General features: G+C 42.1%; 1 protein-coding gene across 1 annotated transcript in view; it reads left to right on the top strand.

The window, feature by feature from the left end:
* LOC139230273 (transmembrane protease serine 6) overlaps positions 1-12,997 on the top strand; it is a 195,293-nt gene that overhangs the window by 154,557 nt on the left and 27,739 nt on the right. The window contains exons 13-14 of the mRNA XM_070862101.1: positions 9,573-9,686; positions 10,481-10,597. Coding sequence (XP_070718202.1) covers positions 9,573-9,686; positions 10,481-10,597 — 231 coding nt within the window. The remainder of the gene's footprint in view (positions 1-9,572; positions 9,687-10,480; positions 10,598-12,997) is intronic.

Genomic DNA, 12,997 nt, shown 5'->3' with positions numbered 1-12,997 from the left:
GTTGCTACAATGTGTTGCTGTAATGTGTTGGACAATGTGTTGCTACAATGTGTTGGACAATGTGTTGCTACAATGTGTTGCTACAATGTGTTGGACAAAGTGTTGCTACAATGTGTTGCTACAATGTGTTGGACAAAGTGTTGGACAATGTGTTGCTACAATGTGTTGGACAATGTGTTGCTACAATGTGTTGGACAATGTGTTGCTACAATGTGTTGCTACAATGTGTTGGACAAAGTGTTGGACAATGTGTTGCTACAATGTGTTGCTACAATGAGTTGCTACAATGTGTTGGACAATGTGTTGCTACAATGTGTTGCTACAATGTGTTGGACAAAGTGTTGGATAATGTGTTGCTACAATGTGTTGCTACAATGTGTTGCTACAATGTGTTGCTACAATGTGTTGGACAATGTGTTGGTCAATGTGTTGCTACACTGTGTTGGACAAAGTGTTGGACAATGTGTTGCTACAATGTGTTGGACAATATGTTGCTACAATGTGTTGGACAATGTGTTGCTACAATGTGTTGGACAATGTGTAGCTACAATGTATTGGACAATGTGTTGGACAATGTGTTGGACAATGTGTTGCTACAAAGTGTTGGACAATGTGTTGGACAATGTGTTGCTACAATGTGTTGGACAATGTGTTGGACAATGTGTTGGACAATGTGTTGGACAATGTGTTGCTACAATGTGTTGGACAATGTGTTGCTACAATGTGTTGGACAATGTGTTGCTACAATGTATTGGACAATGTATTGGACAATGTGTTCGACAATGTGTTGGACAATGTGTTGCTACAATGTGTTGGACAATGTGTTGCTACAAAGTGTTGGACAATGTGTTGCTACAATGTGTTGGACAATGTGTTGGACAATGTGTTGCTACAATGTGTTGGACAATGTGTTGCTACAATGTGTTGCTACAATGTGTTGGACAATGTGTTGCTACAATGTGTTGGACAAAGTGTTGCTACAATGTGTTGCTACAATGTGTTGGACAATGTGTTGCTACAATGTGTTGCTACAATGTGTTGGACAATGTGTTGGACAATGTGTTGCTACAATGTGTTGGACAACGTGTTGGACAATGTGTTGCTACAATGTGTTGGACAATGTGTTGCTACAATGTGTTGCTACAATGTGTTGGACAATGTGTTGCTACAATGTGTTGCTACAATGTGTTGCTCCAATGTGTTGGACAATGTGTTGCTACAATGTGTTGCTACAATGTGTTGCTATAATGTGTTGGACAATGTGTTGCTACAATGTGTTGGACAAAGCGTTGGACAAAGTGTTGCTACAATGTGTTAGACAATGTGTTGCTACAATGTGTTGGACAATGTGTTGCTACAATGTGTTGCTACAATGTGTTGGACAATGTGTTGCTACAATGTGTTGCTACAATGTGTTGGACAAAGTGTTGGACAATGTGTTGCTACAATGTGTTGGACAATGTGTTGCTACAATGTGTTGCTACAATGTGTTGGGCAATGTGTTGGACAATGTGTTGCTACACTGTGTTGGACAAAGTGTTGGACAATGTGTTGCTACAATCTGTTGGACAATATGTTGCTACAATGTGTTGGACAATGTGTTGCTACAATGAGTTGGACAATGTGTTGGACAATGTGTTGCTACAATGTGTTGGACAATGTGTTGCTACAATGTGTTGGACAATGTGTTGCGACAATGTGTTGGACAATGTGTTGCTACAATGTGTTGGACAATGTGTTGCTACAATGTGTTGCTACAATGTGTTGGACAATGTGTTGCTACAATGTGTTGGACAAAGTGTTCCTACAATGAGTTGCTACAATGTGTTGGACAATGTGTTGCTACAATTTGTTGCTACAATGTGTTGGACAATGTGTTGGACAATGTGTTGCTACAATGTGTTGGACAAAGTGTTGGACAATGTGTTGCTACAATGTGTTGGACAATGTGTTGCTACAATGTGTTGCTACAATGAGTTGCTGCAATGTGTTGGACAATGTGTTGCTACAATGTGTTGCTACAATGTGTTGGACAAAGTGTTGGACAATGTGTTGCTACAATGTGTTGGACAATGTGTTGCTACAATGTGTCGCTGCAATGTGTTGGACTAAGTGTTGCTACAATGTGTTGGACAATGTGTTGCTACAATGTGTTGCTACAATGTGTTGGACAATGTGTTGCTACAATGTGTTGCTATAATGTGTTGGACAATGTGTTGCTACAATGTGTTGGACAATGTGTTGCTACAATGTGTTGCTACAATGTGTTGGACAAAGTGTTGCTACAATGTGTTGCTACAATGTGTTGGACAAAGTGTTGGACAATGTGTTGCTACAATGTGTTGGACAATGTGTTGCTACAATGTGTTGGACAATGTGTTGCTACAATGTGTTGCTACAATGTGTTAGACAAAGTGTTGGACAATGTGTTGCTACAATGTGTTGCTACAATGAGTTGCTACAGTGTGTTGGACAATGTGTTGCTACAATGTGTTGGACAAAGTGTTGGTCAATGTGTTGCTACAATGTGTTGGACAAGGTGTTGGACAATGTGTTGGACAATGTGTTGCTACAATGTGTTGGACAATGTGTTGCTACAATGTGTTGCTACAATGTGTTGCTACAATGTGTTGCTACAATGTGTTGGACAATGTGTTGGTCAATGTGTTTCTACACTGTGTTGGACAAAGTGTTGCACAATGTGTTGCTACAATGTGTTGGACAATATGTTGCTACAATGTGTTGGACAATGTGTTGCTACAATGTGTTGGACAATGTGTAGCTACAATGTATTGGACAATGTGTTGGACAATGTGTTGGACAATGTGTTGCTACAAAGTGTTGGACAATGTGTTGGACAATGTGTTGCTACAATGTGTTGGACAATGTGTTGGACAATGTGTTGGACAATGTGTTGCTACAATGTGTTGGACAATGTGTTGCTACAATGTATTGGACAATGTATTGGACAATGTGTTCGACAATGTGTTGGACAATGTGTTGCTACAAAGTGTTGGACAATGTGTTGCTACAATGTGTTGGACAATGTGTTGCTACAAAGTGTTGGACAATGTGTTGCTACAATGTGTTGGACAATGTGTTGGACAATGTGTTGCTACAATGTGTTGGACAATGTGTTGCTACAATGTGTTGCTACAATGTGTTGGACAATGTGTTGCTACAATGTGTTGGACAAAGTGTTGCTACAATGTGTTGCTACAACGTGTTGGACAATGTGTTGCTACAATGTGTTGCTACAATGTGTTGGACAATGTGTTGGACAATGTGTTGCTACAATGTGTTGGACAACGTGTTGGACAATGTGTTGCTACAATGTGTTGGACAATGTGTTGCGACAATGTGTTGCTACAATGTGTTGGACAATGTGTTGCTACAATGTGTTGCTACAATGTGTTGCTGCAATGTGTTGGACAATGTGTTGCTACAATGTGTTGCTACAATGTGTTGCTATAATGTGTTGGACAATGTGTTGCTACAATGTGTTGGACAAAGCGTTGGACAATGTGTTGCTACAATGTGTTAGACAATGTGTTGCTACAATGTGTTGGACAATGTGTTGCTACAATGTGTTGCTACAATGTGTTGGACAAAGTGTTGCTACAATGTGTTGCTACAATCTGTTGGACAAAGTGTTGGACAATGTGTTGCTACAATGTGTTGGACAATGTGTTGCTACAATGTGTTGGACAATGTGTTGCTACAATGTGTTGCTACAATGTGTTGCTACAATGTGTTGGGCAATGTGTTGGTCAATGTGTTGCTACAATGTGTTGGGCAATGTGTTGGACAATGTGTTGGACAGTGTGTTGCTACAATGTGTTGGACAATGTGTTGCTACAATGTGTTGGTCAATGTGTTGCTACAATGTGTTGGACAATGTGTTGCTACAATGTGTTGGACAGGGGTGTTGCTACAATGTGTTGCTACAATGTGTTGGACAATGTGTTGGACAATGTGTTGGACAATGTGTTGCTACAATGTGTTGGACAATGTGTTGGACAATGTGTTGCTACAATGTGTTGCTACAATGTGTTGGACAATGTGTTGGACAATGTGTTGGACAATGTGTTGGACAATGTGTTGGACAATGTGTTGGACAATATGTTGTTACAATGTGTTGGACAAAGTGTTGGACAATGTGTTGCTACACTGTGTTGGACAAAGTGTTGGACAATGTGTTGCTACAATGTGTTGGACAATATGTTGCTACAATGTGTTGGACAATGTGTTGCTACAATGTGTTGGACAATGTGTTGCTACAATGTGTTGGACAATATGTTGCTACAATGTGTTGGACAATGTGTTGCTACAATGTGTTGGACAATGTGTTGCTACAATGTATTGGACAATGTGTTGGACAATGTGTTGGACAATGTGTTGCTACAATGTGTTGCTACAATGTGTTGGACAATGTGTTGGACAATGTGTTGCTACACTGTGTTGGACAAAGTGTTGGACAATGTGTTGCTACAATGTGTTGGACAATATGTTGCTACAATGTGTTGGACAATGTGTTGCTACAATGTGTTGGACAATGTGTTGCTACAATGTATTGGACAATGTGTTGGACAATGTGTTGGACAATGTGTTGCTACAAAGTGTTGGACAATGTGTTGGACAATGTGTTGGACAATGTGTTGGACAATGTGTTGCTACAAAGTGTTGGACAATGTGTTGCTACAATGTGTTGGACAATGTGTTGGACAATGTGTTGCTACAATGTGTTGGACAATGTGTTGCTACAATGTGTTGGACAATGTGTTGGACAATGAGTTGCTACAATGTGTTGGACAAAGTGTTGGACAATGTGTTGCTACAATGTGTTGGACAATGTGTTGCTACAATGTGTTGCTACAATGTGTTGGACAATGTGTTGCTACAATGTGTTGCTACAATGTGTTGCTACAATGTGTTGGACAATGTGTTGCTACAATGTGTTGCTACAATGTGTTGGACAATGTGTTGCTACAATGTGTTGCTATAATGTGTTGGAAAATGTGTTGCTACAATGTGTTAGACAATGTGTTGCTACAATGTGTTGCTACAATGTGTTGGACAAAGTGTTGCTACAATGTGTTGCTACAATGTGTTGGACAAAGTGTTGGACAATGTGTTGCTACAATGTGTTGGACAATGTGTTGCTACAATGTGTTGGACAATGTGTTGCTACAATGTGTTGCTACAATGTGTAGGACAAAGTGTTGCTACAAAGTGTTGGACAATGTGTTGCTACAATGTGTTGGACAATGTGTTGCTACAATGTGTTGGACAATGTGTTGCTACAATGTGTTGCTACAATGTGTTGGACAATGTGTTGCTACAATGTGTTGGACAAAGTGTTCCTACAATGTGTTGCTACAATGTGTTGGACAATGTGTTGCTACAATGTGTTGCTACAATGTGTTGGACAATGTGTTGCAACAATGTGTTGCTACAATGTGTTGCTACAATGTGTTGGACAATGTGTTGCTACAATGTGTTGCTACAATGTGTTGGACAATGTGTTGCTACAATGTGTTGCTATAATGTGTTGGACAATGTGTTGCTACAATGTGTTAGACAATGTGTTGCTACAATGTGTTGCTACAATGTGTTGGACAATGTGTTGCTACAATGTGTTAGACAATGTGTTGCTACAATGTGTTGCTACAATGTGTTGGACAAAGTGTTGCTACAATGTGTTGCTACAATGTGTTGGACAAAGTGTTGGACAATGTGTTGCTACAATGTGTTGGACAATGTGTTGCTACAATGTGTTGGACAATGTGTTGCTACAATGTGTTGCTACAATGTGTTGGACAATGTGTTGCTACAAAGTGTTGGACAATGTGTTGCTACAATGTGTTGCTACAATGAGTTGCTGCAATGTGTTGGACAATGTGTTGCTACAATGTGTTGCTACAATGTGTTGGACAATATGTTGCTACAATGTGTTGGACAATGTGTTGCTACAATGTGTTGGACAATGTGTTGCTACAATGTATTGGACAATGTGTTGGACAATGTGTTGGACAATGTGTTGCTACAATGTGTTGCTACAATGTGTTGGACAATGTGTTGGACAATGTGTTGCTACACTGTGTTGGACAAAGTGTTGGACAATGTGTTGCTACAATGTGTTGGACAATATGTTGCTACAATGTGTTGGACAATGTGTTGCTACAATGTGTTGGACAATGTGTTGCTACAATGTATTGGACAATGTGTTGGACAATGTGTTGGACAATGTGTTGCTACAAAGTGTTGGACAATGTGTTGGACAATGTGTTGGACAATGTGTTGGACAATGTGTTGGACAATGTGTTGCTACAAAGTGTTGGACAATGTGTTGCTACAATGTGTTGGACAATGTGTTGGACAATGTGTTGCTACAATGTGTTGGACAATGTGTTGCTACAATGTGTTGGACAATGTGTTGGACAATGAGTTGCTACAATGTGTTGGACAAAGTGTTGGACAATGTGTTGCTACAATGTGTTGGACAATGTGTTGCTACAATGTGTTGCTACAATGTGTTGGACAATGTGTTGCTACAATGTGTTGCTACAATGTGTTGCTACAATGTGTTGGACAATGTGTTGCTACAATGTGTTGCTACAATGTGTTGGACAATGTGTTGCTACAATGTGTTGCTATAATGTGTTGGAAAATGTGTTGCTACAATGTGTTAGACAATGTGTTGCTACAATGTGTTGCTACAATGTGTTGGACAAAGTGTTGCTACAATGTGTTGCTACAATGTGTTGGACAAAGTGTTGGACAATGTGTTGCTACAATGTGTTGGACAATGTGTTGCTACAATGTGTTGGACAATGTGTTGCTACAATGTGTTGCTACAATGTGTTGGACAAAGTGTTGCTACAAAGTGTTGGACAATGTGTTGCTACAATGTGTTGGACAATGTGTTGCTACAATGTGTTGGACAATGTGTTGCTACAATGTGTTGCTACAATGTGTTGGACAATGTGTTGCTACAATGTGTTGGACAAAGTGTTCCTACAATGTGTTGCTACAATGTGTTGGACAATGTGTTGCTACAATGTGTTGCTACAATGTGTTGGACAATGTGTTGCAACAATGTGTTGCTACAATGTGTTGCTACAATGTGTTGCTACAATGTGTTGGACAATGTGTTGCTACAATGTGTTGCTACAATGTGTTGGACAATGTGTTGCTACAATGTGTTGCTATAATGTGTTGGACAATGTGTTGCTACAATGTGTTAGACAATGTGTTGCTACAATGTGTTGCTACAATGTGTTGGACAATGTGTTGCTACAATGTGTTAGACAATGTGTTGCTACAATGTGTTGCTACAATGTGTTGGACAAAGTGTTGCTACAATGTGTTGCTACAATGTGTTGGACAAAGTGTTGGACAATGTGTTGCTACAATGTGTTGGACAATGTGTTGCTACAATGTGTTGGACAATGTGTTGCTACAATGTGTTGCTACAATGTGTTGGACAATGTGTTGCTACAAAGTGTTGGACAATGTGTTGCTACAATGAGTTGCTGCAATGTGTTGGACAATGTGTTGCTACAATGTGTTGCTACAATGTGTTGGACAAAGTGTTGGACAATGTGTTGCTACAATGTGTTGCTACAATGTGTTGGACAATGTGTTGCTACAATGTGTTGCTACAATGTGTTGGACTAAGTGTTGCTACAATGTGTTGGACAATGTGTTTCTACAATGTGTTGCTACAATGTGTTGGACAATGTGTTGCTACAATGTGTTGCTATAATGTGTTGGACAATGTGTTGCTACAATGTGTTGCTACAATGTGTTGCTACAATGTGTTGGACAAAGTGTTGGACAATGTGTTGCTACAATGTGTTGGACAATGTGTTGCTACAATGTGTTGGACAATGTGTTGCTACAATGTGTTGCTACAATGTGTTGGACAAAGTGTTGGACAATGTGTTGCTACAATGTGTTGCTACAATGAGTTGCTACAATGTGTTGGACAATGTGTTGCTACAATGTGTTGCTACAATGTGTTGGACAAAGTGTTGGACAATGTGTTGCTACAATGTGTTGCTACAATGTGTTGGACAATGTGTTGCTACAAGGTGTTGCTACAATGTGTTGCTACAATGTGTTGGACAATGTGTTGGTCAATGTGTTGCTACACTGTGTTGGACAAAGTGTTGGACAATGTGTTGCTACAATGTGTTGGACAATATGTTGCTACAATGTGTTGGACAATGTGTTGCTACAATGTGTTGGACAATGTGTAGCTACAATTTATTGGACAATGTGTTGGACAATGTGTTGCTACAAAGTGTTGGACAATGTGTTGGACAATGTGTTGCTACAATGTGTTGGACAATGTGTTGGACAATGTGTTGCTACAATGTGTTGGACAATGTGTTGCTACAATGTGTTGGACAATGTGTTGCTACAATGTATTGGACAATGTATTGGACAATGTGTTCGACAATGTGTTGGACAATGTGTTGCTACAAAGTGTTGGACAATGTGTTGCTACAATGTGTTGGACAATGTGTTGCTACAAAGTGTTGGACAATGTGTTGGGCAATGTGTTGGACAATGTGTTGGACAGTGTGTTGCTACAATGTGTTGGACAATGTGTTGCTACAATGTGTTGGTCAATGTGTTGCTACAATGTGTTGGACAATGTGTTGCTACAATGTGTTGGACAGGGGTGTTGCTACAATGTGTTGCTACAATGTGTTGGACAATGTGTTGGACAATGTGTTGGACAATGTGTTGCTACAATGTGTTGGACAATGTGTTGGACAATGTGTTGCTACAATGTGTTGCTACAATGTGTTGGACAATGTGTTGGACAATGTGTTGGACAATGTGTTGGACAATGTGTTGTTACAATGTGTTGCTACAATGTGTTGGACAATGTGTTGGACAATGTTTTGGACAATGATGATCTGCTGGTTTATGCCTGTATGTGATTATCTTCCAATCTCGAACCTGCCTTCCATACGTCATTCTTTCTCTCACTCCCCTTTTTCAACTTCATCTTAATTGGTTGCTTTCCACCGTTTTGCTCCTTCTCTCTGTCACACGCACACTTGGGATCTCCCTCCCAAGCTTCCTTTCGCGCTCTCATGCTCCATCTTTTAAAATCAAATTTAAAATTCTCGCCCTTGTTTTCAGATCCCTCCATGGCCTTGCCTCTCATTATCGCTGTAACCTAATCCGGCTCCACAACTCCCCAAGATGTCTGCGCTCCTCTAATTCTGCCCTCTTGAGCATCCCTGATTTAATTGCTCCACCATTGGTGGCCGTGCCTTCAACTGTCGAGGCCTCAAGTTCTGGAATTCCCTCAGTAAACCTCTCCGCCTCTCTCTCCTCCTTTAAGCTGCTCCTTAAAACCTACCTCGTCATCTGCCCTAATATCACCTTGCGTGCCTCAGTGTCACATTTAGTATTATAACACTCCCTGGGATGTTTTACTACGTTAAGGGTGCTATATAAATACAAGTTGTTGTTGTTTCTCTCTCATGATCCATCTATCACTTGTGCCTGCTCCCTCTTTCATCCTCCCTCTCTCGTTCCCTCCCTAGTTTGCCCTGCACAGTTCCAGTGCACTGAGGGAACTACCTGTCTATCACTTCACAAAGTCTGCAATCAGGACGATGACTGCGATACAGGGAGCGATGAGGAGGACTGCGATGAGGGTATGTGAAAGAATGCACATCAACAGCACTGGGCCGTATTGTTCGCGTGCTACAACCAGTATTTATCTAAAAGCCCGCATTTTCTTCAAGCATGTGGCTCCAAAAATTCAGTTTGAGTATTAGTGACTCTAGAGCCAAATCTGTAGCTCAGCGCACATTTTGCTCAATTTATGTTTTGATGTGTGTGTGTGGTTAGTGTGTTTTGTGCTCACTGTGTGTGTACCCTGTGTGTATATATATATATATCCTATGTGTATAATACCCTGTGCGTGTATATATATGTTGTGTGTGTGAGTGTATACCGTGTGTATATATACCATGTGTGTGTGTGTATACCCTGTGCGTATATATATCTACCCTGTGTGTATGTGTATATATATACCGTGTATGTGTGTAAACCGTGTGCGTATGTATACCCTTCGTGTGTATATATACCGTGTGTATATATACCCTTTGTGTGTGTGTGTGTGTGTATATATACCCTGTGTGTGTATATATACTGTGTGTGTGTGTGTGTATATATACCATGTGTGTGTACATATACCCTGTGTGTGTCTATATACCCTGTGTGTATGTATGTATGTATATATATATACCCTGTGTGTGTATATATACTGTGTGTGTGTATATACCATGTGTGTGTCTATATACCCTGTGTGTGTGTGTGTATATATACCTTGTGTGTGTATATATACTGTGTGTGTGTGTGTGTGTGTATATACCCTGTGTGTTCAGCTGTGTGATTTCATGTAGTTGGTGTATAATTGGTGTGTTATTCCGTATTCCCTCTGCAGCTGTGCCGTGTGACCTGTTCACTTATCAGTGCAATGATGGCTCCTGTGTGAAGAAAGCGAACCCTCAGTGTGACTATGAGACAGATTGTCACGATGGAACTGACGAGAAAAATTGTGGTAGGAACTTGGAGAGAAGATTTACAAGGATGATACGTGAATATCAAAGTTATACCTCTGTGGAAAGGATGAACAGGCTGGGTCTCCTTTCTCCTGAAAAGAGAAGGCTGAGGAGTGAACTAATAGAGGTCTTTAAAATTATGAAAGGTTTTGATAGAGTGAATACAGAGAGAGTGTTTCCACTTGTGGGGAAGAGCATAACTAGAGGCCATCAATATAAGATAGTCACCAAGAAATCCAATAGGGAATTCAGAAGAAACTTCTTTACCCAGAGAATGGCGAGAATGTGGAACTCGCTGCCACATCATCATCATAGGCAGTCCCTCGGAGTCGAGGAAGACTTGCTTCCACTCTAAAAGTGAGTTCTCAGGTGACTGAAAAGTCCAATACGGGAATTACAGTCTCTGTCACAGGTGGGGCAGACAGTTGTTGAAGGAAAGAGTGGGTGGGAAGTCTGGATTAACACAAGTTCCTTCCTTTGTCTGCGCTTGGTTTCTGCATGCTCTCGCCGACGAGACTCGAGGTGCTCAACGCCCTCCCGGATGCTCTTCCTCCACTTTGGGCGGTCTTGGGCTAGGGATTCCGAGGTGTCAGCGGGAATGTTGCACTTTATCAAGGAGGCTTTGAGGGTGTCCTTGAAGCATTTCCTCTGCCCACCTGGGGCTCACCTGCCGTGTAGGAGTTCCGAGTAGAGCGCTTGCTTTGGGAGTCTCGTGTCGGGCATGCGGACAATGTGGGCCACCCAACGGAGCTGATTGAGCATGGTCAATGCTTCGATGCTGGGGATGTTGGTCTGAGCGAGAACACTGACGTTGGTGCATTGATCCTGCCAATGTACTTGCAGGATCTTGCAGAGGCAGCGTTGGTGGTACTTCTCCAATGTTTTGAGATGTTTGCTGTACGTAGTCCATGTCTCTGAGCCATGTAGGAGAGCGGGTATCACTACTGCCCTGTAGACCACAAGATAGGTGCCAGATTTGAGGTCCTGGTTTTTAAACACTTTCTTCCTCAGGCGGCCGAAGGCTGCACTGGCACATTGAAGGTGGTGTTGGATCTTGTCATCGATGTCTGCCCTTGCTGACCGTAGGCTCCTGAGGCATAGAAAATGGTCCACGTTGTCCAAGGCCTCATCATGGATTTTGATAACTGGAGGGCAGCGGTGAGGCGGTGTCAGGTTGGTAAAGGTCCTTTGGCTTATGGATGTTTAGTGTAAGGCCCATGCTCTTGTACGCCTCGGTGAAGGTGTTGACGATGGTTTGGAGTTCGATCTCCGAGTGTGCGCAGACGCAAGCGTCATCTGCGTACTCTGGTTCAATGACAGAGGATGGGACGACCTAGGATCTGGCCTGGAGGCGACGGAGGTTGAACAGATTCCCATTTGTTCTATAATTTAGCTCCACTCCAGCGGGGAGCTTGCTGAGGGTGAGATGAAGCATTGCAGCAAGGAAGATCGAGAAGGAGATCCAGGAGCTAATAACCCGCAAGCGTAAGGCATTTCTGAATTTAAAACAGCAACACAACTCGAGAGCAAGAAAGCAGCTCTACAGATGGCTGAAGGTCCAATAAAAAACTTGCGACCTAAAGAACAGATGGTGGGTGGAGAAAGCACAGGAGATCCAGCAACTAGCCAACAGCCACCACGTGCGTGGATTCTTCAGCGCAGTCAAGTCCACCAACGGCCTAAACACCCAAGGCCCCACCCCACTGCTGGCCAAGAATGGTGCGGTACTCATCAAGGACAGAGAGGTAATCTGAGCATTTTGAAGATCTCCTTAACCGAGACTCTGTCCTCGACTCCATCCCGCAGCATGCTACCCGCCACCAGCTCAGCACAACCTCAGCCCGGCACGAGGTAGAAAAGGCCATCCGTCAGCTGAAGAATAACAAGGCAACAGGAGCAGATGGAATTCCCGCCGAAGCACTAAAGCTTGGCGGAGCACTATTAGCATGAATACATGACCTCATTTCTCTTATCTAGAAGGAGGAGAGCAAGCCAGGAGATAGAGACGCCACAATCGTGACCATCTTCAAGAAAGGGAGTTGTTGTGTATCTGTAAAGCATGCACTCCCATTTTCCACCACCAGGGAGCGCATCCCCTGAAGTCCCAAGGGATCCCAACATCCCTTGGGAGCACTGTATATAAGCCGGCCCTAAGGCCTGTTCCTCACTCTAGAGTGTCTTAATAAAGACTGAGGTCACTATTACTTTAAGCTCCCTGTGTGCAGTCTCATCCGTGTTAACTGGCGACGAGTATACGAATCCAACGCAAAGATGCAGCAAACTGTGGGTATCCTGGAGAAGTTCTCCGAGGGTGAGGACTGGGAAGCCTATTATTGGAATTCTTTGAGGATATAACGAGCATGGTGGATAGTGGTGTACCGATGGATGTGGTGTATTTA

Source organism: Pristiophorus japonicus, chromosome 19, assembly GCF_044704955.1.
Source record: "Pristiophorus japonicus isolate sPriJap1 chromosome 19, sPriJap1.hap1, whole genome shotgun sequence".
Classification (NCBI taxonomy): Eukaryota; Metazoa; Chordata; class Chondrichthyes; family Pristiophoridae; genus Pristiophorus; species Pristiophorus japonicus.
This window is presented reverse-complemented; position numbering and strand designations above follow the sequence as displayed.